Source organism: Mycothermus thermophilus (assembly GCF_041956435.1).
Source record: "Mycothermus thermophilus strain CBS 625.91 unplaced genomic scaffold VTJ04scaffold_4, whole genome shotgun sequence".
Lineage (NCBI taxonomy): Eukaryota > Fungi > Ascomycota > Sordariomycetes > Sordariales > Chaetomiaceae > Mycothermus > Mycothermus thermophilus.
This window is the reverse complement of record NW_027191430.1, coordinates 1,693,167-1,720,558: the sequence shown is the minus strand read 5'-3', so window position 1 is coordinate 1,720,558 and position 27,392 is coordinate 1,693,167. Positions and strand designations below refer to the sequence as shown.

The 27,392-nt window shown below is 55.0% G+C and overlaps 14 protein-coding genes and 1 non-coding gene across 15 annotated transcripts; 7 read left to right on the top strand and 8 right to left on the bottom strand.

Annotated features, from left to right (window-relative positions):
- Positions 1-50: 50 nt before the first annotated feature.
- On the bottom strand, positions 51-1,395 carry VTJ04DRAFT_6370 (uncharacterized protein; the record flags this gene model as incomplete). Its single annotated transcript, XM_069364582.1, has 4 exons — positions 51-63; positions 147-248; positions 310-467; positions 1,363-1,395. The coding sequence occupies 4 exons, from the start codon at positions 1,393-1,395 to the stop codon at positions 51-53; spliced, it is 306 nt and encodes a 101-aa protein (XP_069218394.1).
- Positions 1,396-3,816: 2,421 nt separating this feature from the next.
- On the bottom strand, positions 3,817-4,975 carry VTJ04DRAFT_6369 (uncharacterized protein; the record flags this gene model as incomplete). Its single annotated transcript, XM_069364580.1, has 3 exons — positions 3,817-4,562; positions 4,679-4,870; positions 4,942-4,975. 3 exons carry the CDS (start codon positions 4,973-4,975, stop codon positions 3,817-3,819), a joined length of 972 nt encoding a protein of 323 aa, XP_069218393.1.
- Positions 4,976-7,162: 2,187 nt separating this feature from the next.
- Positions 7,163-8,242, top strand: VTJ04DRAFT_6368 (uncharacterized protein; the record flags this gene model as incomplete). Its single annotated transcript, XM_069364579.1, has 3 exons — positions 7,163-7,208; positions 7,265-7,438; positions 7,524-8,242. The coding sequence occupies 3 exons, from the start codon at positions 7,163-7,165 to the stop codon at positions 8,240-8,242; spliced, it is 939 nt and encodes a 312-aa protein (XP_069218392.1).
- Positions 8,243-8,724: 482 nt separating this feature from the next.
- VTJ04DRAFT_6367 (uncharacterized protein) lies at positions 8,725-10,053 on the bottom strand (the record flags this gene model as incomplete). Its single annotated transcript, XM_069364578.1, has 1 exon — positions 8,725-10,053. The coding sequence occupies one exon, from the start codon at positions 10,051-10,053 to the stop codon at positions 8,725-8,727; it is 1,329 nt and encodes a 442-aa protein (XP_069218391.1).
- Positions 10,054-10,904: 851 nt separating this feature from the next.
- VTJ04DRAFT_6366 (uncharacterized protein) lies at positions 10,905-12,741 on the top strand (the record flags this gene model as incomplete). Its single annotated transcript, XM_069364577.1, has 2 exons — positions 10,905-11,273; positions 11,338-12,741. 2 exons carry the CDS (start codon positions 10,905-10,907, stop codon positions 12,739-12,741), a joined length of 1,773 nt encoding a protein of 590 aa, XP_069218390.1.
- A 250-nt stretch (positions 12,742-12,991) lies between these two features.
- VTJ04DRAFT_6365 (uncharacterized protein) lies at positions 12,992-14,020 on the bottom strand (the record flags this gene model as incomplete). Its single annotated transcript, XM_069364576.1, has 1 exon — positions 12,992-14,020. One exon carries the CDS (start codon positions 14,018-14,020, stop codon positions 12,992-12,994), a length of 1,029 nt encoding a protein of 342 aa, XP_069218389.1.
- Positions 14,021-16,548: 2,528 nt separating this feature from the next.
- On the bottom strand, positions 16,549-16,818 carry VTJ04DRAFT_6364 (uncharacterized protein; the record flags this gene model as incomplete). The annotated part of the gene is made up of 1 exon (XM_069364575.1): positions 16,549-16,818. The coding sequence occupies one exon, from the start codon at positions 16,816-16,818 to the stop codon at positions 16,549-16,551; it is 270 nt and encodes an 89-aa protein (XP_069218388.1).
- Positions 16,819-18,058: 1,240 nt separating this feature from the next.
- On the top strand, positions 18,059-18,407 carry VTJ04DRAFT_6363 (uncharacterized protein; the record flags this gene model as incomplete). Its single annotated transcript, XM_069364574.1, has 2 exons — positions 18,059-18,082; positions 18,156-18,407. The coding sequence occupies 2 exons, from the start codon at positions 18,059-18,061 to the stop codon at positions 18,405-18,407; spliced, it is 276 nt and encodes a 91-aa protein (XP_069218387.1).
- A 76-nt stretch (positions 18,408-18,483) lies between these two features.
- Positions 18,484-20,281, top strand: VTJ04DRAFT_6362 (uncharacterized protein; the record flags this gene model as incomplete). Its single annotated transcript, XM_069364573.1, has 3 exons — positions 18,484-18,715; positions 18,772-20,149; positions 20,224-20,281. 3 exons carry the CDS (start codon positions 18,484-18,486, stop codon positions 20,279-20,281), a joined length of 1,668 nt encoding a protein of 555 aa, XP_069218386.1.
- Positions 20,282-20,309: 28 nt separating this feature from the next.
- VTJ04DRAFT_6361 (uncharacterized protein) lies at positions 20,310-20,708 on the top strand (the record flags this gene model as incomplete). The annotated part of the gene is made up of 1 exon (XM_069364572.1): positions 20,310-20,708. The coding sequence occupies one exon, from the start codon at positions 20,310-20,312 to the stop codon at positions 20,706-20,708; it is 399 nt and encodes a 132-aa protein (XP_069218385.1).
- Positions 20,709-21,019: 311 nt separating this feature from the next.
- Positions 21,020-21,091, bottom strand: VTJ04DRAFT_t78. Its single transcript has one exon. It is a non-coding gene; the product is annotated as a tRNA-Thr (tRNA).
- A 250-nt stretch (positions 21,092-21,341) lies between these two features.
- On the bottom strand, positions 21,342-22,721 carry VTJ04DRAFT_6359 (uncharacterized protein; the record flags this gene model as incomplete). The annotated part of the gene is made up of 1 exon (XM_069364570.1): positions 21,342-22,721. The coding sequence occupies one exon, from the start codon at positions 22,719-22,721 to the stop codon at positions 21,342-21,344; it is 1,380 nt and encodes a 459-aa protein (XP_069218384.1).
- Positions 22,722-23,504: 783 nt separating this feature from the next.
- VTJ04DRAFT_6358 (uncharacterized protein) lies at positions 23,505-24,376 on the top strand (the record flags this gene model as incomplete). Its single annotated transcript, XM_069364569.1, has 5 exons — positions 23,505-23,534; positions 23,592-23,645; positions 23,720-24,040; positions 24,108-24,210; positions 24,267-24,376. 5 exons carry the CDS (start codon positions 23,505-23,507, stop codon positions 24,374-24,376), a joined length of 618 nt encoding a protein of 205 aa, XP_069218383.1.
- A 63-nt stretch (positions 24,377-24,439) lies between these two features.
- VTJ04DRAFT_6357 (uncharacterized protein) lies at positions 24,440-25,155 on the bottom strand (the record flags this gene model as incomplete). Its single annotated transcript, XM_069364568.1, has 2 exons — positions 24,440-24,534; positions 25,035-25,155. The coding sequence occupies 2 exons, from the start codon at positions 25,153-25,155 to the stop codon at positions 24,440-24,442; spliced, it is 216 nt and encodes a 71-aa protein (XP_069218382.1).
- Positions 25,156-25,223: 68 nt separating this feature from the next.
- VTJ04DRAFT_6356 (uncharacterized protein) lies at positions 25,224-26,932 on the top strand (the record flags this gene model as incomplete). Its single annotated transcript, XM_069364567.1, has 3 exons — positions 25,224-25,601; positions 25,682-26,572; positions 26,651-26,932. The coding sequence occupies 3 exons, from the start codon at positions 25,224-25,226 to the stop codon at positions 26,930-26,932; spliced, it is 1,551 nt and encodes a 516-aa protein (XP_069218381.1).
- Between the last annotated feature and the right edge of the window lie 460 nt (positions 26,933-27,392).

The following is a 27,392-nucleotide window of genomic DNA, read 5'->3' as shown; positions in this document are numbered from 1 at the left end:
TGGGTTGAGGCTGGTTATGTGTTAAATTGGTGGGTTACTGAAATCGGCGCTCAGGGCTTATTCCTGTGCATTTCCAAACCAGTCAGCACATATGGTCCAAGGAACAAGGTGCTGCGCCCTCTCCGTGGAGTTGGGGTTGAACGTACCGTCGTCTAGCCGCCACGACCTCTAGCAGAGCCCGGGGGATCTGAACGTGTCGGCACCAGAAATGGATTTGGGAGGGACGAGGTGAGTCGTGGGGTGTCGGTCTGATGACGACGGGAAAATCAAGAAAGCGAAAGATATTCTGGATCACTGCGATAAGGGAACGAAAAGGCAGCGGTGCTTATGAAGAAGTCGAGCTGGCCGTGGCGAGGGTCGACTTGCTTGATGGGCAGCGATCGGCGTGTTGCTCGCCCAAATGCCTCAGCCGCGGCCGGAGGAAACCAAGTGAGTGGCGTGTGTTGGTGCGAAGGAGACGGAGAAACCTAAAGCATGGAAATGAAAGTTTTAATAGCGCAGAAGGTAGCTGGAAAGGCGTGTGGGTTTCGAAGAGCGTCGGGATGGAAAATGGCGATGCCACTCCTCAATGCGGTCTTGATGGACTATTGTTGTGGAGGATGATGGTGTGAGAAGAAGAGAGGCTGGAAGATGGAGAATCGGTAGGCACTGGATCGAGTGACAACCAGGGCGGAGCTGGGTTTTTTTGCGCTGCGCACGGCAGGCCAGCTTCCACGAGCCAGCCCCTGCCGTCAGTGCTGGAACCGGCCCCCCCTTCAGCGCCTTCCCGCCAAGTCAGTGGGTCCAGGACCCAGGATCCCGGTCCCGTCCGGTCACTTGAGGTTTGCTGCCTGAGGCTCTCGTGCCTTCCGCGGACAGGATGAATCCATCTGCAACTTTGACTTCCATTTTCCGATTTTCAACAATATTCATAGGAAAGGCGCGTTGGCCATGAACTACCATGTCCAAGTCCTAGCTCATCACCAGTCATCAAACCAACATCTGACCCTTACTTTTGACGGTTCACGACATCTCCACCAGCCGAGAGGGTCCTCTTGGCACAACCTGGAACGCAGAACGCATTGAACGTCCCACACTCCAGCTGCAGGCGACGACGAAGAAGCGGGGATAGAAGACGGCAACCACTCATCAACCAGTCATCGACCTAGCTTTGCGTTTGTCACGTTCACAAGGTGTTTTAGCAACGTCCGCCAACTGGAGCCTATGGGGGCATCTGACATGGAGAAGAGGCAAACTTCTTGTTTGAAGGACTGGACTTCGACAAACAAGAGGCAAAGCAGCACTCTTTTCCTCATACGAGCCCGACCAGCCGAAAAGATTTGGGTCCGACTTCGACATCTTTTCTGTTCCTACTCGGCTGACAGCACCGCACCCGAACCGGGAATATACCTCCATATTGATTTGTGTGTGGTGTCTTTGTTGGCCTGACCTACCCTCGACCTAGTAGCTATGTCGCCGTTTCCACTGCGCGTTGGTGCTCAAGGTCGTGCATTGTTTCCTTGCGGGCCGGTGGTCCAAAGGGCCACTCGATCACCGTCACAGGTGCAGCATGATACTTCACAGTAAAATCGCCATGCCGGACTTACTTGGCCAAAAGCTTTAAGATCTGGGGGGTTTTACACCGAGAACCACTCTTCTATGGAGTTGCCCTTTTGGGCAAAATCGCGGTTGGGCTCAAAGACCGCTCATTCTTGAGGGTTGGTGGTGTGCCCACCACCAGAGGACATGACAAATTCAATGCGGCGACAGCATGAAGGGCACGGAGTCCGGAGCTTTCTGCCCAGCCGCGGATTACCGAGTGGGGCAGACGTTGGTTTGGACAACGTTAACGCCCACGAGAGGCTCATGCTGTGCAACGCTCTGTCGCCCGCCATCCGTTGGTCTTCATGGAACCTTGATGGATGGCTGCTGTATAGACGGCAAAGGGATCGACAGACGCCTAAACGGTCTCATCCTACCTAGCTATGTCCCGAATTCTCTCACAAAACTAATATTTTGGCCGTGGCCGACCCCTTTACACCGTATTCTTCATGGTACAGTCCCCACAAATCAGTCCATCCATCATGACCATTCCACATATTTACCTAACAAGTCTTTCTCGCCCCTGAATCGCTGAAGGCATATTCCTGGTGCAAGTCTCTCGGTTCCATCCGACTGTTAAACCTGGGCACGATTAGATCAGGAACAATTAACCATCCCGTTCTCGGCGCCCGGAGAATACAGCCAAAATTCCTGTCACACACAGAATTCCGATGTCATCGTAATCCACAGAGCTGACTGTCGCACCAAGAAGACTACTTTTGATAACGCCTGTGTGAGTCTGATCCTAAAGTGTACTTAAACCAGCTACAGGCATTGGTTGTGCTTGGAACCATATTGGTATCGCAGCGATTCAACGGGTATCGGGGCCATCTCCGTCGCTGCGACCCACGTCCCCGGCCGACGCACAGGGCCGACAAGCCGAGCTGCATACCTCATCCCAGCCTCAGGAGTTTCTGTGAGCATGGCATGTTACTTTGGCAAATTGACGGACCTACAGAATACACCGCTACGCAGCCCGGATCATACTGTTCGAGTTTCATTGCTTCGGCCCTCAATTATTCCCAAACCACCCACCCATCCAACGCATTTTGTGTGGGATGTAGCTATGACGTAACGCGCCGGCAGGCAGAAGGGTCGAGTCCGCTGTGCGCAGGCCTTGTCGGATGGCGGCCGAACTGCAACGCCACCTGACGGCGAACGCCGTTATCCAAAAGATTTCAGCGCAACCATGCCACTTCGCCGCCACGTTAGAGCGGGACCTGGTCCACAATTCAGCTCATCCCATCCAGGCAACTTCCAGAAGGCGGCGGCGGTTGTGTTTTTCCAGCAGCCATGTCCCACAGCGAAAAACTTTAACGCTGAACAGGGTTTGAGAGCCGCCGCCGTGACGCGGTGGGTAAGTTCGGGCACTGTTTGTTTGGACGCACCCAACCCCCGTGGCCCTATGGAGTCAGCACCAACCTCCCGGATCCAGACCAGACCCTCGTGGAATAAACGCGCCCGAACCAATACACGTGTGTTTAAGCGACCGCCCCTGCGTATTGCGTCTGTACTCCGTATGCGTACCTAAGGTAGGTCCTCAAGATGCAGGAAAAACAAATTTGAAACGAGTGGATGGCAGGGAGTACTAGAATAAGGCAGGCGGTGTCTATATTAAGACGTCACCCTCACATCACAAACGCGGCGGCGCTTAAACGCCCCAACCGCCGGCGAGCATCAGGGGTCCGAGCCCGAGGATTGGGGAACCATCACATTTTTTCTTCGCAGAGTGAGCATCGGTCCCGAGCCAACATCGCAGACATGCTGAAGGAGGCAAACCCGAAAAGGGATGGCCCATAAGGCAGAAAGACAAGAAAAAGCACTGGTAGGTAAAGGATGCCCCATTCTGGAGTGCACCGACCGCCGACCGGATTGAGTGGGGCCTGGATCGGCCGGACTCCGGATCACCTCCGAGGGTTTGGTAAGTTCGCGAACTAGAGGCTCTTTCGCCGTCGCTTTTACCGAGTCTCTTTCGCATTCAAACAGACAAAGAGGTTGGCAAGCATATATCGGATGTGTGTCCCTTGATTGAACCTCTGAACTCTGGCATCAGCCCTTGGCGAACCTCTTCCGCGTCACATAACAGATCATCGACGCAGATAAGATACCTAGGTACTCACTAAAATATATTACCTCCTAGAACTTCCAACGACTAGAAGTAAAACAGTCTGGCTTGAAAGTAAGCCTAGTATGCGCATACGCATCTCCCTCATCATCCAACCACTACACCTGTGTTCACCATACTCGAACCAATCCACCACCATTAATCCAGATATCCACCTGGGGTCTTCGTGGATAACAATTTTGCCTGTTCCTCACGAGCGTCAAGCCCACCACGAAACTCAACGATGCGGCCAGCAGCACGATAATCGCGGCCGGTCCCGCAGGCCCGCCCTGCTCCGACAACCCATGGGCACTGACCGGCAAGATTTGGGCGGCGCATATTCCGCCAGCCATGGCCAGCAGCACACCGAGCGCGAAAATGAAGCACGCCGGCAGGGGTCTGTCCTCGAAGCGCTGCCGCCGTACACAGGCTATCCGTCCCTTCTCGCTCACATGATCGAGAGGACGGCCGAAGATGTCCTCGTCCGGCGGCGGTCGCCGGCGCTCCCGGCGCCGATACATGGCGATCATGGAAACCAGGACGATTACACCCGTGATGTTGGCTATGATTCCCAGTATGATAAAGGCGACGCTTGCCTGCATTAGGGTGGTGACAGTCTGCTCGTTCCAGGGCCGAGATGGAGAGAGGTTCGACAGGGCAGTTTGCCAGGAAGCGAGGACTCGAGTCACCATCTCAGGGTCGCGGGACTTGGGATCATTGCTCTCGCTGTGCTTTGCATCTCGCCAAGTATCGCTCCCATTGTTGCGATGTAGTGAATCACGAAGAGAGTCGCCTAGGACGTCGAGCAGATTGTGTGATGGAAGGAAGGCCGGGCGACAGTAAACTTGGCCTGTTGTGTCGAACTCGTCGCAAATTCCTGTCGACTTCCTGTTAGCATTTGTGTTTGTAGTTGGTATGCAGAAGTATTGAGCTTAAAAGGACTTCTCCGTCCAACAACTCGGGGACCAAGCTCAAGCAGAACATCAAACATACCGCCAATTCCATAGTACCAACGCGAGGGTAACTCTGGAGGGACAAGTGGCGTGACGTCAACACCGCTGTCGTGAAGTACGTGAGCTTTTAGACGGTCGGCTAGCTGTGTCACGTTCACTCGGTACAGATAAGCTTTGTTTGCCTCTGGTGACTGGCAGCTGATGAGGAAGATTATGTTGACAATGGCGCTGACTATTGAACAAGCGTAAGAGGGGTCACCTGGCTTTAGGATTGATGATCGAGTCCACACTCGCAGCACTTACAGGTGGAAAGGAGTGTAATACGGATCAACCCCATGGTGAAACAACCTTCTGGGGAATAAACCAGCTTCTAATGGAATGCTTGCCAACGAGAGAAGAGAAATAGAATGGGAGAACGAAGGACAGAACAGTAGATGGGATAGTATGTAAAGAGCGGACTGTACTAGAGTAAATGCGCCTGAAGTGGGGGACGATGTCTGCACCACATATGCTCTAGTCAGAGGGTGTAGGCCATAGGCATGAGGAGCCCCATTATTTATATGTAGTAGACCAAGGTTAAGTCCATTCATCAGGTATTCTTCCCAACTGGTAACCTCGAAGTCACTCACGGCATATTCCGAGTTATCACTGAGCCACTTATGCACTCCGCCTTTAATCTCAAAGGCACCGGGCTTATCCAGTTCGTATGGTCGTCCCTTCACATCCGTGCCCCCGGAACAGCGGCTAGCTGGAGGCTCTGATTGTGATTGTGAAATGACTCCGCTCGGCGCGGCCGCACCTCGCTACGCAAGAAGGTTTTCCCAAGCGTAACTCTTCTACTGCAGGTAAAAGGAGGAGATTCTACTATATACAAAAAACACAAAATAACTACCTACCATAGCTACTCCGTATTATACTTAATACTAGGGGGGCAGGGCCGGCGCCGAGCGCGCACGGCCCGCCCCCAGCCTGGGTAAAGGGGAAGAAACCGTTCTGGCTGGCTGGGAGCGTTAGATTAGGAAGTATCGCTGTGGTGGCTGAATATGTAGCTGGGTGGGAGTAATTCGGCTAGTTAGGAGAGAGGAGAGGTCTTTGGCCAGCCGGGAGAGGGGGGAAGCTTCCTAGTTGGCCAGGAGAGGAGGGTAGCCCTCTGGGTGGCCGAGAGAGGAGGGCAGCTCTCTGGATGGCCCAATCGATCAAATGGCTTGGATGGCTATGGCTAAGAGAGTACGTACTGGCCACGAGAGACAGTTGCCTTATGGTTGGCTGCTAGAGAAATAAAGAGCTTTGATAGGCCAGCAAAAGCCGGCCTGAAATTCGCCCTCGCCCGCAGGGGCTAAACCGATTTTCCCTTCGCTATCGCTTGGGAAAACATTGTGATTTGTGGAACACCCCCAGTTGATACAAGCCACCGCGGCCTGCACCAGAGGATCAATCCCGGGCTACGATGGGTACTCTGGGACATGGAGAGAGCAGATCTACGCTGGAGTGGCATGGATGTTCTTGACTGTGCGGCGCGATCCAGCTCTGGCTGAAGACTGAACGAGAGCGGCTAGGTGAGTTGGTCCGACTGAAAGGTGTTTCGAAACCAACCAGCATTCTCGAGGGAGACCGTTTGGGACAAGACTACGGTGGCTTCCTCTCCCGTCATCATTTAACGGCACAACATCCCGGAACTCTGTACAGCTGTGCCCTCATGCTTGAGCCGAAGCTGAACTTTTAACCCTTGGTTGCCGTTGACTAACTTGCTGGGCATATCAGACTCGTCGAGAAAGTCTGTGCTGATACGCGTGGACAGAGATACCGCCTCCTTCAAGCCAGCACAAGTTCTGCCTTGAAGAAGCAGGCGAGTCCCAAAATCAATTAGCTTGCCGTCTTCAACCACTAGCTGTTGGTCCTGAGAGTTCGAGAGCGGGGAAAGGCTCCAAAGGCTCTCCGCATTTCCAAGCGTGGCCAACGAGCTGAAACCTTTTGGTATTTCAGCCTCACGACAAGAGTGGGATGCACGTCGCTACGTTGGCTCGCTCCCCGCCCTTCAACAGCAAATCATGGTCAGAACTCCCAGCCACATACAGTTACTATAAGTAGACCTCCCATGAAGACCTGGTAGATTGAAATGCTTTTGGACTTCCTTCCTTAAAAAGTCCTCGTGAATGTGTGTGAGCGCGCGGCTCTGAGACGCATAGTACCTGCAGTAGACTGACTTGCTGGCTGTTGGTGACTTGGTCGTTTTGGGCATCAACACTCTCGTGAGCGACGTCCTTTTCAAGTTGTGGAAGTTGTATTTGTGTCGGCGGCGGTGAGTTCAGGAAGATATATCACCCCGAGGTGTCTACATCGTTCTCTGCCTTGTAAGAGACTGCAACGATAACCAGGACATGGTTCTATGTTCATACATTCGTTCTTGCTAACGCTCGTTATATTGTCAGGTTTCCGCTCGTTTATAACTTGGGTTCAACTACCACGATACCTTCCACACTCCTTTCTGGGTTAATTATAAACGGTCCATTGTGAAGACGTCACCATGGTCGGCGGGGTCCTCATACGACGCATCGGCTTCATGTCGGCCAGTAAGTGCCTGGAACACTCCCCATTGTCAAGGTGGCCAGTGGACTGATTATGACAGTGAGCTTCGTGCTCAACGCCGTCTACTTGTCCGGCTGCTTGCAACCACCCATGAGGCCCCTGGCGCTCTACAAGGTGGAAGTGAAAACTCTCGCCCGCGGGCTAGAAAGTCGGTCAGGCATTGAGCCGCTCGTCGTAGACGAGCTGCCGATAGCCTGGCATTTTGGAATTAGTGGTATGTGCACCCCCATCAACCTCAACATATCCTCCCCCCTCCCCTTTATCATCATCCTCGCCACTGACACAAACATAACCACCAGGCGTCTGCGATGAGTTCCCCAAAGGGACATACTGCCATCCGGGCTTCCCCGGCACCCACAACACCCTGGAGCGCATCGAGAAGTCCCTCCGCGAGTCTTACGCCCGGGAGGACGACAAGCAAAGCACCAAGTCTTCCAAAACCAAGGGCAACAGCAAATCCGAAGCCAACAAAGAAATCACAAAAGTCCTCGGCACCTGGACCGAGGCCTACAAAGCCCTCGCCAAAAAGACCGGCAGCGACGTCGACCTCGACCTGCCCACCACCCTCGTCCGCGCGGGCGGCGGCTTCGTCCTCATCGCCGCGCTAATGCAGATCGGCTGCTTCTTTCTGTGCATCTACCTCTGGTTCAAGCACCGGGCGCAGCGCAAGCGCCGCCAGCAGTGGGGGGACCCTTCCGCCCCGGAGACCCTCGACACGGGCTACAAGGGCCAGCACGAGGACAACCGCGTGCAGCGGTTCCGTCAGGAGCGGCCCGGCTGGGCGTGTCTGCTGTTTATGGTTTCGGCCTTCTTCGCGCTCTTCGGCACGGGATGCGCGGCCGGCGCGCACAAGCTGGGTGGCCATAGCGTGGTGGGTTCCAGTGTGAGCACAGGGCCGGCGTTGATCTTTGGGCTGATCCTGGCCGGGGTGGATGTGTTGTATTGCTTGTGCTTCTGGAGCTGGGTACATAAGCACCTTGACTGGATCTTCCAGATCAGGGGATGGATCACGGCGTAATAATATGTGTCTATTGGGAAGACGCTGCTCCCTGGTTGGCTTAAGGGGTCATTGGCGCGGAGGATGGTTAATTTTGACGGCAAAATGTCTTGCTGTCAGGATGTTGTGGACGGAGTATATGGGGGGTATTGGATATGTCTCATTCGACACCTCTCCAGTTTCTGAGGGAGGTGTATCGCTTTACCTTGCCCTTATATTTCGGACTTGAAGATCATGATGCGATGACCAGAATTATGACGGAAAGCAGTTCAATCCACTCATGGAATCTTTTCTGTAATAAAAGTCGAGGTTGAGACTTCATGTCGCCAAAGCCCCTGTGGTGTTTGAGGCGATTCAAGGTCAACCATCATTCTGGAAACCATACTAGTACTGTGTAACTGTCCATGTTCCATGGTCACGAGCGTGGTCGACGTTAGAGCGCTATCCTGGGTATATATGACATTCAAACCAAAAACATACATAACACATAACCTCCATGACACTCAATCCCCGCTCACATGCGCATGTCTAAAATACTTCATCCCCACCCACGCCACCAATACCCATACCCAGGCCATCACGCCCGTTAATATCATCAAAGCTGGGTAATAACCCACTATTGGTAATGTTGGATCATCCTCCAGTTCAGGTGGAGCATATGGCGTGGTCCCGACATCCCAAGCCCAACTCCAAACCCCCAAACATGAACCCATCCCCACAACAAACACAGTCCACGTCACGATCAGGATGATCCATCCCCACCACTCCGTCTCAGAGTAGTCCCAATCGGCGTCCGGACCGACTTGGGGCAGAGGCGCAGCCAGCGAAGTGAGTGCCAATGGTGACTTGGCGCGTTGCTGGTTGGTGCTACGGCGGCGTTGGATAGAGGGGTGGGCGCTGCTGCTGCTGCTCATGCCACGGCTAGGAAGGTAGGATTCGGAGCCAGAGGAGAGGGAGGCGCGCTCTGGGCGCAGGAGGCTTGGAGCAGGCGAGGAGGAGAGGGAAAGAGAGGGAGCGGTTGAGCGTGGGATTGACCCGGAAGAGGTTGGGCCGGACCGGGCCATGTGTAATGCGTCTTCATCGTCTGTAGTGCTGTAGTTGATGACAGGTCTACTGTCGACGGCGGGACGGCGGAAGTAACTTGTGGGGGTTGTAGTTGTGGTGGGGTTTAGAGTGGTAGGGGTTGCGTCTGGGTCGGACATCTCGGATCGGTTCCCGTACCCGTTCGAGATGGGACGTGGGGTAGGTTCGGACGGACGGTTCACTTTGTTGTCGAAGGCGGAACTGGCCATAATTGCCGGGCTGTCGCTGGACGTGGATTTTGGTGTGTCTGACCCAGTGACGATCTCGATAGGTGGGCCGTGGTGAGGGACGTCCAGGGTCGTATCAATGGTCAAAGGCTTGCCCTCACGTCGCTCGCGTTGAGCGCCGCGGCCGAGGAGGGCAACCTTCCTCAGGGATCCTCTCCGGCGTCGCGTCTTGTGCAGGGCTTGATGTACTTGCTGCTGGAGGAAGTTTGGCTGCGGCTGTGTCGACTTCGGCTGAGTCGGGTGTTGAGGTGCAGAGTCGGCTGCAGGGCTGTGGCGCGGTGGTGCGTCAGCTGGAATTGTGATGAAGGAAGGTATTGGCAATGACGGGGCGGCAGAGGCAGTGGCGGCTGGATCGTTCTCGATGGTGTTACGGCGGGATCGCGGACGGTGTTCGCCGGTGGATCGGATGAAGGGCAGTTTCGACAAGAGACCTGCCCCCGACGAGCTCCGTTTGCGGGTGGCCGCCGGCGGGCGGGACGCGGCGGCCCCTGCCGGGGACGGAGGTTGGTCGATTCCGGACATGTCTCAGACAGAAGATGACGAGAAAGCGCGGGGATCCCTGAGTCAACAACACCTTGTTGCACGAGTTGTCAAGGCGTTCCATGTCCTGTTCGTGACCGAGACAGGGAAGGGATCAGATGGTGACGAGATGTTTGTTAAGAAGGCGTGTTGGGTTCACTCGGGGTCTGCCATTGTCGGCGGTCGCTTCGGTCGTCTCCCTCGGCCTGGACAGGAGAAGATCGGTGGGTGGTGGTCCGGCGCTCAGAGATAGACTCCAACAGACACAACGTCGATCGGTGTTCGTGTTCTTGCCGGCGGTTGCAGAACAATAGCGGGCCAAGACCACATGCCTGCAGCCACAAGACGGAAGCGCATCTTGGATCTCGCTGGTGGTCACCCCTGTCCAGGACCCACTTTTCCGGCTGCTCTCCACGACAGCCACGGCCGGCCAGGAGCAGGTAGGACTTATACTACCTGCTGTGTAGGCACTGCATCTCAACAAATGTAAAGAACAAAAATAATAATTTGCGGCCTTGGCCTTCAAGATTTCGTCAACATTGGTTTCTTATTTTCGTGCATCTTTGACATAAGGAAAGATTATTGCCCAGACGTTCAGTCGGCTTTTACTTCCGTGTCCTTCCTGATTTGGACGTGTTCCCCTCTAATCCCGAAACAGCAAAGTTCCCACTCAACATCAGCGTCAACTCTTGGCTCTGGTTATCGGCCATCGCAGCGCCCAGCAACACCACCAGCCTAGGGACCGAACAGGCCCACGCCCGCGCAGGGGTGAATGGATTGGTGGATAACACCGCCCACGAGCCACGATACCCACGGGCACCCACGGGCATTCGGTCTCCTGCCGGTCAAAGCCCATGGCATCCATCTTTCCGTCTGCCGAACCTTCCAGGACGCCGCCGAGATCGTCCTTCGCTGGACGAGACAACAACGGCGAGCCCCCGTTCCAATTCAACGTCACCTCCTATGACGACGACGGCCAAGACCAGCGGCCCTCAACTCCAGACCGCCTGTCAACCTCCCCGCAGAGCAGTCCAGCTCATCTTCTTCATCCGCATCGCTCGACAACATCGCGTCCGTCGAGCATTGCCTCTGCGCCCGTCATGGGAGCCGAAAATGGGTCCGCGAACGGCAGCGCTGGCGGTCCTACCAGCCTGGGCTCGTCGCCGCCAAAGAACCCGTTCAACTTCAAGACACAATACATCTCAACTGCCCCAATCAAGCCTGTATGTCGTGCTCACTTGGCTCCTGTGTTGGTGGATGGACGCGCGCTGACTATCTTGCACCCAGACCCTTGGGCAACGGCGAGGACACCGCTACAAACACAGCTCAATAAGCGCCCAACACCAAATATTCCAGGAACCGCCTCCACGACCACCTCCCGTGCTGCCCGCATCTCTCCCGATACCGACCTTGAAGGAGGCCTGGGCTAGCATGCAACGCGACCAGATGGCGCGGCTCTGGTGGTGCTGCTGTCACGCTGCCGTCGCCATGTATGTCTTCTTCAGCGCCGAGGGGTCCCTCGCCATGACGGCCCTCTCCCACCTGGTCTTCTTCGACGTTGGCTCTGCGGCCGTGTGTGTGGCTGTCGACGTGTTGGGCAATTTCGAAGTCTGGCGCCGCTCCACCATCCGCCACCCCTTCGGTCTCCAGCGCGCCGAGGTCTTGGCCGGCTTCGCCATGTCTGTCTTCCTCGTCTTTGGCGGCTTCGACCTCATCTCGCATAACCTCAAGCACTTCCTCGAGACCGTCAGTGAGCACGGCTCTCACCAGCCTCATACTGACGGTGCAACCTCCGCTTCCGCCTCCACAACCCACAACCATGGCGATGGTCATGCGCACGCTCATCATCACCACCATCACGGTGCGCGCTACATCACCCCAGGCACCGTCGACTTCGCCAGCCTCGCCGCTGTGGTAAGCACGCTGGTGAGCGCTTACGGCCTGCGCAACCATGGACGCATTCGGCGGGTGATGGCGCGCGTTCCTCTGCCGCTGTTACCGGGCAGCGGGTTGCTGGCCAATCCGTTTCACTTCCTGACCCTCCTCTTCTCCTTCCTCCTTTTACTCCTCCCGCTCGTCAGCGTGCCGCACTTCGTCTGGCTCGACCGCCTGATCTGTGCCACCATTGCCGTCAGCATGTTTGTTTTTGGCGCCCGTTTGGCGGTGACGCAGGGGTTGATGCTGTTGATGAGCTATAACCCCAAGCCGGCGTTGGCACCGGCTTCATCGTCGTCATCGAAGGGTGATATGGCTGTGGGCAAACCGTCGACTAACGGCGCGATCATCAGCGACCCCGCCAACAAGATATCGAAACCCTCCCGCCCTCAGACATACACCGTCCACACCGTCTCCTCCGTCCTGCGTGAAATCGAGGCTGAACCCCTCATCGCCAAGATTGAGGATGCCCAATTCTGGCAGGTGCACTACGGACTGGCCATGGCGAACCTTAAAGTGCGGCTGGCCTCGCCGAGGGGAGAAGGGAGCGTGGTTGGCGACGGGTGCAGTGCTAGCAGTGGCATTAATCCCGGACCTGGCGGTCCCGGGGGCAACGGTGGAGATATTGATGATGGTACGCTCAGTCAGTTGAGGAGTAGATTGGCGAGGATAGTTCAGAATCGGCTTGGCGAGGGCTATGGGAGAGGTGGGAGTTTGAGATGGGAGGTTACGGTGCAGACTTGTAAGGATGGTTAGAGGGTGTGATGATGTTGTGTAAATGTTGTACATACAAGCAAACATGGTTGATCTGGGTACCTTGCTTGTGCCTAACCCCGGTTCGTGTGACACAGTGACAACTGCTCCAGCTGAGGTTCCTCAACACAACCGATCAATGAGGTATGTGCCGATGACACAGAAATCCGTACAGGTTGCTAACGCTCCATCTACCAAGGTGTCCAGTGAACTCACAAGAAACTCTCGGCTCATCCACTAACCCTACTCTCAACTACCATTCGAACTCCGGTCTCTCACCCTCACCGCAACAACCCTTCTCAGTCCCTGGCTTCGTCCACTCGAATATCCCCTTCCTCTCTACAAACGCCTCCTCGTCCCAGTACACGCTCTCCAATGCTTTCTCCACCCCAACCTCCAAGATCGACTTGGACGGCTGCTTTCCCGTGCGATCCAAAAACCTCAAGTACTCGTCCAAAATTAGATGGCTCTTGGCCATCAACCTATTCGATTCCGGGACCAAACACGCCTGGCCGCGGTGCCGCTCACAAAACGCCTCAAACTCCTCATCCGAGATGGTAAACCGGTGCGCATTTCTCAGCGTCTCATCCGAATCGTTCTCCCCTTGCACAATCAACACCTGAAAACACTTCCAGCGAAACGGCTTCAGCCTCTCGATATGCGCGTTCATGTCCTCTACAACGTTCAGCTTGTTCACCACCGTGTTCAGCTTGAACATGACCCCGTACTCGCGACACCACCCGGCGATGCGGTACAGCTGCGCCACCTGGTCCCCGCTGCCGCGGCCTATGGCGATGTTGGTTGCTTCGTCGAACGAGTCGCAGCTCACGGCGAGGATGTCGAGGTGCGCGCCGTACTGGCGAATCCAGGCCTCCTTGACGAGGCTGCCGTTGGTGACGATCGAGACGCTCTCGAGGCGGAGGTCTTGCTTGCAGAAGGTGACCATCTCCCCGAGGCGTTTTGGGTAGAGGAAGGGCTCGCCGCCGGCGAAGTTGATTTTGCGCATCCCTGCTTGAGCTAGAAGGCGGAGGGCGCGTTTTTGGGTGTCGAGGTCTTCGACGTGGGAGGTCGTGGCGGTGTGAAAGCAGAAGCCGCATATTTTATTGCATTTGCGCGTGAAGTGGTAGTTGACTGAGATGGGGACTTTCTTGTGCTTGCGCTCGAGGAAGGGAACAGAGAACCAGGGATGGCGATATCGGGTGAGGAGACAGTGTATGAGGAAGGTTAAGAGGCTAAGGTTGGCTATGAGCCAGATGTGGTCGAGGAGGGGAGTGGCGAGCATGGTGATGGGGCTTTGGAAGGGCTGAGACTGTCAAGGCTGGGAAGTCAAAGGGAAATTGGGAGTCCAGCCTCTCCCCAGGAAAGGGAATGAGGGTGTATATGATGTGTATGTGCTACCCGTTTAGACTTACATGGTGTTGTCGTGCTTCTGACTGTATAACCCAAACAAACTCACTCAACCATGTGAAACTGTCAAGCATTGAGATTGGCCTTTGTCGACGGGAGACGGCAGATGTTTGGTCAAACAGTGGCATCTCTATGAAGGATATAGAGACTATTTACAAGCAGACGTGCTCTTCAAAGTACCATGCTTGGAAGTTTGCTCTGGGAACAAGGATTCAAGAGGTTGTGTCAGTTGACCAATGCGATCAAGGGCATCAAATACGTTTGGAGCATCGGTTAGCCCAAGCGCTGTGTCCACAAGCAACAAGAGTCATGAAGGTATGTGATGATATGAGGGAGATGACGGCTTATCGTGTTGGTAAGGGTGATGTAGACTACTGCTTGGTTACGTAGAAGCAAAACCTGAATCATGACATCAGGAATCTCTGGGGAACATGATGCAGGGGCGGGCTGTGCACAGCTGCCATAGTGCTGAGACCAGACTCTGGTTCTGAAGGATTATGTTCAACGCTTGCCAGCAGCCTACAAACGCTGCCAGACAAAGAAACGTCACGGAGGGTACTTATCTTCTCCTGTGCAGGCTGAGAGCTGGCCGCCCGCCTCTTTTCTCCTTCTTCGTCGTCTGAGTTGAGAAATACACTTCACCTTTGACACTTTGCCGTTACCAGAAAACACTGAAGATGTCACTTAATCTCTGATCTATGGTTGATTCTTGCTTCCCATTCTCCTGGCAAGAGGTGGGACGTAAAGAGCCCTCTTAACCTTACCATGCCCCTTAACTGAAGAGTACTTCAGTTCCGAGTTTTGGCTCAGAAACCCTGTGCTTTCTGAACTTTAGTTATTACTACCATCCTGGATTTGCAATTGGACTTGTCAGCAACACCTTGTGAACAGGCTATAACGAGCTGGGGCTTTGCAAGGTCAATACAGAGATGTCCGAACCACCCAGACAATGGGCCCCAGGGGCCGCTTGCGATCTGAAGTGGACCCCGAAGGGTGTGTTTCCTGCGCGAGCTCTAAAAACAACGATGCCGTAAACAGGTTTGGAGGATAATACCTAGTGTGTCGTACCCACACAAGGATAGCCGTTCCTAAGTGCGAAAAGAAGACGTGGCAGGAATCCAAGAAACTCTTTTTGACTCGTTCCATCGACTCTCCGTCCTCGTAGTAGCAGTTAAGGGCAATATGCTGGGTCCTCAAAATGCCGTTTGTGGAACGAAGTCTGCGAAAACCTGGTGGTGGTGTATCATACCGGGGTTTAATGCAAAAGTTGTCAACGTTGCCGAGATAAAACACGGCCCTGACTAGATCAAAAAGCGGCGCCCGCAAACCACATGAGAGCCCACCAACTGGGACAAGGGTTCGTGTTTTTCTCATGACGCAACGGGCTTCTCTGCAAATCTGGCTGGCAAGAAACGGGGCAGCGCCGACAAATTGGCAGGTCACTGGTCGCAATGGTCCAGGCTTCCAGATCCAGCCGCTAGGAATTTCTCCTGAGAAGGGAGCCCACTCCGAGAAAACGTGCTCCCAGGCCTCGAGCCTGAGTTCAGCCGGAAGACGACTGAACTGAGGGAACGTATTAGAAGTAGGGTGAACCATCCAGAACAGGCGCCAGTTGTAGCGGGCGATTTGCGTCAGGTAATGGAGAATAGCAAGCAACATGGCGATGAAGAGGCCATATAGGACTGTCCCGATTGTTAAAGACGGCAAAGTGGAAAGGATGGGGGTTTTCCAAGGCATAGGAGGTGCCATGACGGACGAAATCCAGGTAGGGGTTGGCTTAGTCTCGCGACCGGGTTGCGCAATATGGGTTGGTGTCTCATGAGAGATTATATCTTCGCCTCGAAGGTGCTCAACGGCGAGGGCAAGCTTAGAAGTATATATCCCTTCCCAGAGTGATGGACCATATGGCCTAGTTAGAGCAGCTAAGAGTGCTAGTTCCTTATTAGAAGAAGCTGAAGATGGCTTCTTCCTACATTTCCTTGTCTATAGGTTGGTGTTGCTCACCCTTTTCGTCAATAGACTGTTGATGAACCATGAACTGGAGTTGTGACAACAACGGGCTGAGGTCACCAAACCATCATTGTGGCCATTTAGGAGTCAAATTGTGATTTTGCTTTCGTTTGCTCGTTTGTTGGTAGAAAAGGTAAAGCATTCGTCAAAGATCAGCTCAACTGAACACCTCTTCCCAGGTTTGTTTTACATCTGTGGACAGTTATCCAAGTCGTGAGTCCCTGATGTCGGTATGGGAGGAAGGAGGGGGGGATGGCCAGCTGTGATTCCGATCCTGACTTGGAAGCCCGTCCTTTACGTGCTGTGATGTGGGATCCTCCAGACCTGTCACTCCTTTTCCCCACCCAAGTGCAGGCACCGAAAGAGCATGATAAGCTTTACCTCCGGAGGAGGCTATAGGCTTGGTCCCAGTTCATCTGACCATGTTTGATCACGACGGTATTTGGGATTTTCCCAACGTTCGGGATTCTGCGCGACCTTCAAGAAGAAGGCTGCACCCGACGGCCTTGGAATCAGAGGGGGAGTGATGCTGCAAGACCAATTCCTGCGCACGCAGACGAACATGACGGTCTTCAGGCTGGTGAAGGCGGGCCAGACTGGTGCCATAATCCGACCGAGGTATTCGTACTCAGTGCGGGAGAAGAAAACCACAATGAGCCGCATATGGAGCTGACCTGCTGGAAGATGAGGCCTCTTTGTGAGGAGGAGCTTCTGGAGTGTGTGGTATACCTTCGTACAGTGGCCAAGGAAGAAGACAGTCTTATCCAAGTTAAACAGAAAGGGATATGATTTGCTTTTCGAGATAGAGAAATAAGACTTTGTTGCTCTCATGACACGGCGGGCCTCAAAGCAAGCCTGGCTGGCGAGGAAGGGGGCAGCACCGACAAAACGGGTACTTAAGTGTGGTTTTTCGCCTGAGTATTTTTCCTGGGCAGACTTGTAGTAAGTTGTAGCCGAGAAGACGGTCCATTCTGCGAAGATGTGCTCCCAAACCATGACCTGGATTTCAGCGGGGAGCCGGGTGAACTGAGGAAAGCCCACGGTTGTTGTGTCTATTGAGGTCTCAGATGAGGTTGGGCTGTCGTGGGTGGTCTGAGTTGAGGGCTTGACTTGGCTCAAGGTTGTGCCGGAGTTTCGAAGAGAGAAGATGATGCAACACATGAGAATTAGGAACAGGCAAACCCCGGGAATGAGGAAGAAGAAGTCATGTAGGAGCTCGCTTGATGTTGACCGGTGCGAGGTCGTCAAGAGAGATTTCCAGAATAATATGCAGTCGCGGCAGGCGAACATGCAACGAATTATTAACCTGATGATTATGTATGTGATGGGTTCCATAGCTGTTTGTAGATGAGTCCTCCAGTGCGCCTGGTCGTTCGGTTCGATGCTAACATGCAAATGAGAAGCTCAAGGTCAATTACTTATACCTCGCCATCAAAGATGTTGAGGCTTGGTCGATGGCAGTTGGAGAGTTCTACTTCATTGGGAGAGAGAGACTTGGAAACAACTTCCTTCTCAAGCCCGTTGTTTCTTGCTGGGTTCTTGTTCTCCTCTCCTTTCATGTCCTCCTGTCTGCAGTTGAACACAGGTAGTCTGAAGATTCCGGGACCAAAGCGAACTGGAGTTCGATCAGACAGCAATATGACGTCCTCAGAAAAATGACATGTTGAATTTCCATGTCGGTCGGTTCGAGTTGAACTCCATTGTTCCTCGACAGGCTGTATCCGGGAGGGAAGATTCAGGAATCTACTGTGAAGTATGGTACTGACTTCAAAGATACCTAGGTCAAATCTATGGATCTTATGGAAGGTTGGGTTGAAGGTTGAAAAGATGAACCTCAGTCCTTGGAAGGTGGGATGGCTTGGTGGGTCCGTTACATAAGAACACCGCCCTGGTATCCAATCACATGTCCGAAAGTGTGGCCACAGGGGTTGCTTGGCCGCTGCAGCGTTGGCCCTGTTCTCACGGTTTCACTGCCATCAACGGACAATTGCCCCCCAAAGTCGAGACGCCAACTCAGAAATCTTGAGTCTCCCAACTCCAACAAACCAAAACGTTTTGGACGGCTTGAACTGCCCTTCGCCGCCATTGCGCTTCCCATTTCTTCGGGGGATTCCAGGGCTTTGTTATTGCTGTCGTACTGCAGCCTTCTGTGGCGCTTCATGTCTCTCGTTTCATCTGTCTGCCCCTTTCAACTCCCGATCTTTGCTCGCCACTCCAGCGCTGGCATGTCCCCGGCTTATTCGTTCTCTTGAACATCACCCTACCAGCACTGCCACTCGCATCCTTCTCTCACCTCCGTCTTTCTTAGGCGGCTGACCTCCCATCCATATGCGACGCACGTCGGTCTCGCTGCCGACCAAGACAAAACACGTCGCCTACGATCCGCACGAGAAGCCCGACCGTTACGCTGCTAGCCGCCAGCCGAGCCTTATCATGAAGATGCAGTCCGCCTGGTTGTCGCAGTCGCAGCGAGCCCGCTTCGCAAAGACGGGTGCCATAATCTTGCTCATCTTCCTACTCTTCTACTTCTTCTCGCCATCGGGCGTAGACGTTTACCATGGTTCGTCGGGCAATGACCTCGGGTCTCTTCCCAGACCAAATGTGCTGACGTGACAGGCTCTTTGTCCGACCTAGGCCGGTCGAACCAGGGCCAGGTGCCGATCGACTCCTCGTACGGAACCGACCGTTGCACACGCTCCTACTCTAAGGACAAGGCAATCGTCCAGTATGTGTCCATGATCGACGCCGGCAGCACGGGTTCGCGCATCCACGTCTACAAGTTCAACAACTGCGGTCCGGCCCCTGAGCTCGAGGGCGAGATCCTGTTCAAGCAGACCGAGAAGATCGAGGGCAAGAGCAGTGGTCTCAGCGCGTATAAGGACGACCCTGAGGCTGCCGCCCGGAGTCTCGACCCTCTCCTTGACGCTGCCCTCAAGGTCATCCCCGACAAGCTCAAAGCCTGCAGCCCCATCGCCGTCAAAGCCACCGCCGGCCTTCGTCTGATCGGCCCCGAGCGTAGCGCCAAGATCCTCGAGGCCGTCCGGAACCGTCTCGAAACCAAGTACCCGTTCCCCGTTGTGTCCAAGGAGGATAACGGCGTCGCCATCATGGACGGCTCTGACGAGGGTGTCTACGCATGGATCACGGTCAACTACCTGCTCGGCAAAATCGGCGGACCCGACCGCAGCGAAACCGCCGCCGTGTTTGACCTGGGCGGCGGATCCACGCAGATCGTTTTCCAACCGAGCTTCGAGGGCCTCACCTCTGGCGGAATGCCTGCTCGCCTGGCCGAGGGCGATCACAAGTACGAGCTCGACTTCGGCGGCCGCCAGTTCAGCCTCTACCAGCACTCACACCTGGGCTACGGCCTGATGTCGGCTCGCGAAGCCATCCACTCTAGGCTCGCCACTGACCTGTACGAGCAACACAAGCCCAACACCGACTGGACCAAGAAACCCGTCGTGCACCCTTGCTTCTCCGCCGGAATGTCCAAGACCGTCACCGTCAAGCTGCCCGAGGACCACCCCCTCGGAGCCGAGATCGCCCTCAACATGACCGGCCCCTCCACCGCGGCGCCCGCCCAGTGCCGCGCCCTTGCCGAGCGCATCCTCAACAAGGGCGCCGAGTGCAAGCTCGCACCCTGCTCCTTCAACGGCGTCCACCAGCCGTCCATCGCCAAGACGTTCGCCCGCGAGGATGTCTACCTCCTGTCCTACTTCACCGACCGCACCCAGCCGCTCGGCATGCCCGAGTCGTTTACCCTGCGCGAGATGTCGGACCTGACCAACCGGGTGTGTGCCGGCGAAGGCGCCTGGGACGTGTTTGAGAGCGTCCCCGGCGCGCTGGAGGAGCTCCGCGACAGGCCGGAGCATTGCATGGATCTGAGCTTCATGCTGGCCTTGACGCATACGGGGTATGAGATGCCTCTGGATCGGGAGGTGAGGGTGGCCAAGAAGATTAAGGATATGGAGTTGGGGTGGTGCTTGGGTGCCAGGTAAGCTGCTTGTTTCCTTTTTTGTTGGTCCTGGTTGGGTTGAGCTTGTCTTGCTAACGAAATTTGTCATTCAGCTTGCCGTTGCTCCAGAAGGGATCTGGCTGGCAATGCAAGATCTCCGAAGTTCATTAAATACAATAATCAGCCTGGGCATGATAGAATGACGACCATCACGACAAACGACAAAAAAGCGTCCAACGGGTGGCAGGCTTGCTTCATTTCAAGTTTTTTTTCTTCCTGCTTCGGGGGTTCTATTTCCATACTTTTTCGCTTGTCCATATTGCAGAAACGGCAACGTATAATCCACGCAACAAACGCACGTCGGGTCCGGGTCAGGTGGGAGGGGTGGACTCGAGGGGATAGGACTGGAGAACGTCATGACGACATTACAGACCAACGAAAACGACAACGAGAACCAATATCTTTGTTTAATGTACATCCGGGCGAGCGAGGGTTCGCCTTTTCTTTTCTCCCAGTCTGCGAGATTTGTCTGTCGCGGCGTTTCGTGCAGAGCGGACAGGGGCTTCTTCAGGCGAACCACGGGGTCTTTGGGAAGTAGAGGCTATAGGTAATATAGAGCGACGGATGGTCATGACATGTTCTTTTCTTTGGGAGTTCTTGGCATCGCCGTTGGGGATTGCGTATTGTATAAGTTCCCAGCTAACCTTCCTCATCGATACGCCAAAAAGTGATGATGAAGTCAATCTCACCCGCCCTCCCTGCTGTTTCGGTAGCCTCATTCCCGACTTCAGAAGAATTCCATTCTATCCCAGCCCTCCCTTCAAAGGCCCAAAATGTATAACAAAAAAAAGTCCGACTCTAGAGAAAGCTCTTGAAGCGGAACCAAAAGGAAATGGATCCATCTTGCTTTGCCCACAGCCAGAATCGAACTGACGACCTTGTCATTACTAGTGACACGCTCTACCACTGAGCCATGCGGGCTTTTTGTTGTATTCTTTGAATGTGGCATTTTTTGGTGTGGGCGATGTGGCCCGGTTGTGGGGACGCCGCTCGGTGTGGAGGTGGGCTCTGTTCCATGTCGGAGTCCAAGGTTCCGCCTCCTCGCCAGATACCAGTACAAAATGGTAAAAATCCCACCGGACCCCGGGAAGTTTGAACTTCGAGCGGAACGCATTGTATGTATTGTCAGTTGTTGATTGATCATATACAATGCCCTCACCAGAGGTGAATATTAGCAAGGCACCTTCACCAACCCCAACACCTCCTCGCACACCTCCTCGGCGCCCAACCCCTCCAATACCATCTCCTTGACCAGCCCCAAATCGCTGCCCCACTGCATACTCCTCTCCCTTGCCGCTTCATTGTCGTCATCAGCCCTCACCACGCGCAGGCGATGCGCAAACACCTTGGGCAGGGCCAGAGCAACTAGAGAGGGCGTCACATACGTCAGGCCGTGCAGGACAGCGAGGGAACGGCATAGCTGTTCCAGGTGGCGAGAGGCGGTGGGGGTTGCGCCGCTGCTGGTCCCCGGGGCGAGGGCCCGGTGGGCGCGGAGGAAGGCGACCAGGTTGGCCTGGTAGCGCAGGACGTGGATGGAGGTGTGGGCTTGGCGGGAGAGGAGGGAGAGTTGAGCGAGGTCGGCTTCGGTGAGTAGCGGCGGAGTGATGGTGGTGGTGGCGTTGCTGATTGCAGTCTGGTTTGGATCGAGGGTGGTGGCTGTCAGGCTGGGGCTGTAGCTGTTTTCATATCGTCCTCCTTGTCCTGGTGTTGTGGGTCGGAGTGCCGGTATGCCCTGAGCTGAGTGACGCTTGGATTTTACAACGCTGGAGCGTGAGGCCACGGAGGCGGTATCATCAGAGTGGGGTTCTCTGTCGTAATCATCGGTGGTGCCTTGTTCATCGAGGTAGGGAAAGCCGTGCTCTTCTGGGTCGTGTCGATGACTTAGGTATAGGAAGTCGTTGAGGTGAGGTGTTACACGGGCCTCGCTTGCGCTAGTGGCACCGACAAGGGCGATGAAGAGGAATTGCTTTGGGGCCGTCTGAATGCTGGTTCGGGTGAAGATGCGGCGAGTGCGGAGGAGCTCAAGGGCCTGGATCTGGACGGCGCGCGGTGCTCGGTCGAGGTCCTTGGCTAGAATGACGTTGGCGATACGCGGCTGGGAGATCTGGGAACTACTCCGAGCAGCGCCGAACGACGGTGCGATTGGGCTGATGAGACCAGTCATGCGTCCTTGTGGGCTCATAGAAAAGTATGAGCCGGATGATGAGGCCGGCCCAACTGAGAGCTGGGACTGGTGCTGTTGGTGCTGCTCATTGCGGAGACGGTAAGGCGAGACGGGACGCGTGTTGGCCGGTGACGGGGCTGGATGAATCGGGGATATAAATAGGCCATTGGCAAAGTCGTCGAGGGTGGTGTTGGAGTGGCAGTTCACAACAGCAGAGGTGAGACCAAAGGTCCTTGATGCCACCAAGCGCAGCTCCTCTGCCAGCTCGTCGACGCTGTCAGGATCAGTGCTGATCAGGCAGTGCTCGCGTGCAATGAGGCAGAGGAGAGCGGCCAGCTCGAGGTCGGACAGAGTATGGATCTTTTCGAGAAGTTGTGGATCGGCCATGGCGGGTTGGATAGGTATTTAGGTCTTGGAGGGGATTTGATGTCGAGCTGGATACTCAAGCGTTTGGTCAAGTCGGTGCTCTGGCTGCCGACTCTTCACACGCACTGCAACTGCATTGCGTCATGATGTTGAGGAGCAATCGTTACCCCAGGATGTCAATAGCTGGATGTTGCATCGGGGTTCCAGCTCAACGCGCCATCATGAACTGGTGAAGTTGCATTTCAAGATGTTCAGACAAACTCCCCTGAAGCAGAAACTCCTGAAACGGAAGGGATGAGTTCAACCTTGGAACCGCCGTTGTTGACGTGATGTGCAATCAGCGGATGCCCGGTGATGCAACGGGCCAAGCCGAGCGGTGGGCCTGAAGCCGCAGAGTGGCCCATCCGCGCTAAACCTGATTTTGCCTAACCCCTGTGCAGGCGAGCAGGCACATGACCTCTGATTCGCCCAACGCTATCAGGTGCCTGCCCGTTGTCGCAGGCTGTCGGCATGGCTGGGCGAGCTCCGCAATCGTCACTCTCTCCCCATCACCTCAACTCCGAACAACAACAACAAACACATCTGCTCATTGTTTGACGCAGTGACTGCTCGGTCAACAGCTGTCCTGACCGTTTGTGGACGAAATTTTGGGAAGCTGTCCTCGGTGCTGCTCCCGTTCAGCACATTGTTTGCTTTCCCTCTAAGCGCCGTTCCTTTGAGAACCTATCTCCGTCGATAACATCCTCGGCTCATACCTCGTCGTCCCGCCTCCCGAGAGGCAAGCATATAGCACCCAACGTCGCCATGGCTTCCAGGAAGAAAGTTCTCTTGAAGGTCTGCAAGATCCCTTAATTACGGACTCCGCAGGGGACTGGGACTGACTCTGTCCAGGTCATCATCCTTGGTGACAGCGGTGTCGGCAAGACAAGTCTGATGAACCAATATGTATGTACTCATGCTCCAACACAACTGCCACCCAAACCACTCGAGCCCACACCGCTGACTGTTCCCGGGAATAGGTCAACAAGAAGTTCAGTGCCAGCTACAAGGCGACCATCGGCGCCGATTTCCTGACGCGCGAAGTGCTGGTGGATGACCGGCAGGTGACGATGCAGCTCTGGGACACGGCGGGCCAAGAACGCTTCCAGTCGCTTGGCGTGGCTTTCTACCGCGGCGCCGACTGCTGCGTCCTGGTGTTCGACGTCAACAATGCAAAGAGCTTTGACGCTCTTGACAGTTGGCGGGACGAATTCTTAATCCAGGCATCGCCGCGAGACCCGGATAACTTCCCGTTTGTGGTTCTGGGAAACAAGATCGATGTCGAGGAGAGCAAGCGTGTGGTATGTAGGCCCAGGGAGAGGTTGGGTCGTTGAGTTAAGCAAGGAGGATGCTGACATGATATGGAAGATCTCGACCAAGCGTGCCCAGACCTATTGCCAATCCAAGGGGGGCATCCCATATTTTGAGACGAGCGCGAAGGAGGCCATCAACGTGGAGCAGGCATTCGAAGGTGGGTTGGACGCTGCGAGAATGAGTTTGGGGAGCCATGGACTAACAGTTCTGCAGTTATTGCCAGGAACGCACTGCAGCAGGAGGAGTCGGAGGAGTTCAGTGGGGATTTCCAGGACCCTATCAACATTCACATCGAGAACGACCGGGAAGGGTGTGCATGCTGAGTTGGATGTTTGGAAAGGGGGTGGACGACGGATGGAGGAGGATGCGGTTCGGGATGTATGATATCATGGGTTGCTAATGTTTTTGGGCTGAAAGCTAGATCGTCGGGTGACTGGAGTCTCTGAGATGGTGTCTGGCAGGCTGGCAGGGTGTTTCGTGTCTCGTGGTGTGCGTGACAGACATATATGATAATCGTCATTTTAGGATGTGATGAGTTACACGGCACATATCTTCAATAACGTTTGATGGCATTTCAACGAGATAGCTTGTAGTGGTTGAGTGGGTGTTGGCGACGTCCATACACAACCCTAACCCACATGCCAACATTTCCTCCCGCTTCCCGTCATTCCTTTTGCCACCACAAGGATGTCGAAGGGGTGAGTCCTGAAATCTTGGCAGAAACAACCAATGTCCCGACGCAACGCAACGCAACGCAACGCAACGCGAGCGCCAAACTCAAACCTCCGGCGCAATCCATGTCTTCTCGCGAGACTTGACAACAGGGGAGCCGCGGCAGCTTCTGACACAACGCTGTCCGTTGCCTTCCACCTCAGTCCCTTTTTGTTTTATTTTTTCTCTTTCCCCGTTGGGCTTTTCTTTTATCCCACTCGAATACACGGTTCTGCAGGTCTAGCTAGTCCGTTCGAATGGAGACGTAACCGCTAGACTCCCCCGCCCGGAGACGGAGACCCGAGATGCACCAGCACCCCCTCTGCGCCGAATCCGCGATTGTCGAGCTCAAACTGCCGTTCGCTCTCTTGTAGTCCGACATAAACACCATAGTTTTGAGTCAACCAGCGGAGGGACTCACCTTTCCCTTCCACTCACAATTCGCATTTAACCTCGGCCATGGCTCCCATCGAGCCCATGCTCCCCGGGGAGCTGGCCCCCGATCACGAGCACGCCCATTCCCATACCCACACCCGGCATCAATCCGGATATACACATCCCTCTGTCACCTCTTCGGCTGGTACCTCAGCTTCCAGGCGCAGGTCGCACTCCCTTACGGCAACCGCCATGCTGGCGGCCTCCTCTGATCCAGAGCCCTCGCTCTCCCGAACCTTCACTTCCGATTCTAGGATATCTGGCGCCGCGTCGTCAGGCCGCGGGAGCAGCCAGAACCTCCGGGAAAAACTCGGCCTGGGTGGGGTAGCGCGCAGGACTCTGGGAATAGTCTTGTTGCTGATTGTCGTGTTTTTGTGGACGCTGTCCAACTTTCTTGCAAGCGTGAGTGCTCGTTGAATTGTTTTCTTGGATCTTGGAGGCTTGGGGTAAGCTGACATAGGCCGCCGGTACCCGGTGGACAGGATATCTTCTCTGATGGAACCTACAACAAGCCCTTTTTCCTCGTTTACGTCAACACCTCGTGCTTTGCCGTCTCGCTCATCCCCATCACTATCCGCCATATCATGCGTCATGGCGTGGACGCCACACTTGCGCCCGCCCTGCGCATCTGGCGCGAGAAGCGGTTCGGAATGGTCCCGCTCAAGACGCGGGACGATGAAGCAGGCGGGGCTAGCGAAATGTTCAATGCGGACGATGACTATGACACCGACGATGAAGATGGCAGGGCCAGGGGCGGCAACGCCAGTCGTGGGGGAAGCGCCGCCGCGCGGCTGCTGGTGGACGACGAGGGGAGCGTGGAGAGCGGCAGCAGCGACGAGAAGCTCAGCCTGGGCGAGACGGCACGGCTGAGCCTTGAGTTCTGCATGCTCTGGTTCTGCGCAAACTACTTCGCCTCGGCGTGCCTCGAGTATACGAGCGTGGGCAGCGTCACCATCTTGACTTCGACGAGCAGTATATGGACCTTGATATTCTGCGCCCTCACGGGCGTGGAAGGATTTACGCTGCGCAAACTGCTCGGCGTGTTGGCGTCGCTGGCCGGCGTCATACTGATCTCGTCGGTGGACTTGTCCGGCGCCAATGATGATCATCGCGGTAGCTTTCCGCACAAGACGACGACGCAGATCGCGATTGGGGACGCCATGGCGTTCTTTAGCGCCATTATATATGGTGTTTACGTTACTGTAATGAAGCGGCGGGTTGGGAACGAGGAGCGGGTGAATATGCCGCTGTTCTTTGGACTGGTTGGCCTGTTCAACGTGCTCTTCTTGTGGCCGGGGTTCTTCATCCTTCACTGGACGGGCATCGAACCGTTCGAACTCCCGCCCACAGCAGGCGTGTGGGCCATCATTGCGGTAAGCATCTTTCTCCTCTCATCTCCTTCTTGTTTCAGACTTGACTCCAAGGAACAGCCCCCACTGACAAGAATCTAGGCCAACTCCGCCGCATCCTTCTTCAGCGACATCCTCTGGGCATACGCTATGCTTCTGACGACGCCGCTCGTCGTCACGGTTGGCCTGTCGCTCACCATCCCGCTGTCCCTCATCGGCGAGATGATTCGCTACTCGCAGTACTCGAGCTGGTTGTATTGGGTTGGCGCGGGCATTGTGTTTATTTCGTTCCTCTTTGTCAACAACGAGAGCCACGAAGATGGTGAGGGGAAGGGGAAGGATGGATCGGACGGTGATGGAGAGAGGATATCGTCCAATGTGTAAGGAAACGGTTTGCGGAATTAGACGGTGTGTGATTGTTTATGTTGCGTTAGGACGGACAGACAAAGTTCTTCAGAGATACCCAGCGCTCGTCGCTATGGATTAGAACAGAGCTGGCTTCAATATTTGATTCAAAAGTTTCCGGCCGGGGATTAATTAGGAACAGTGTCTTGACGTTGGAAAGTCGACCTCGACAACTGAAATGCGCAGGGAGAAACGGCCCGTTTCGTGAGAACTTATCCGATGCATTCACTCTACCTTCTCGGAGTGTCGCTACAAAACCTCAACAGGTTTGATGATAAACGCCGGACCATGCACTAAAGCCTACCCTGACAGTGGATATAAGTCCCATACTCAGACAACCAAACATGCCCCATGCCCCATGCCCCATGCCCCAGATACACCGGCAGTAAGCGGCTGTAAACCGACATAACACCAAACACCTCGATCCCAAGCCCCCATA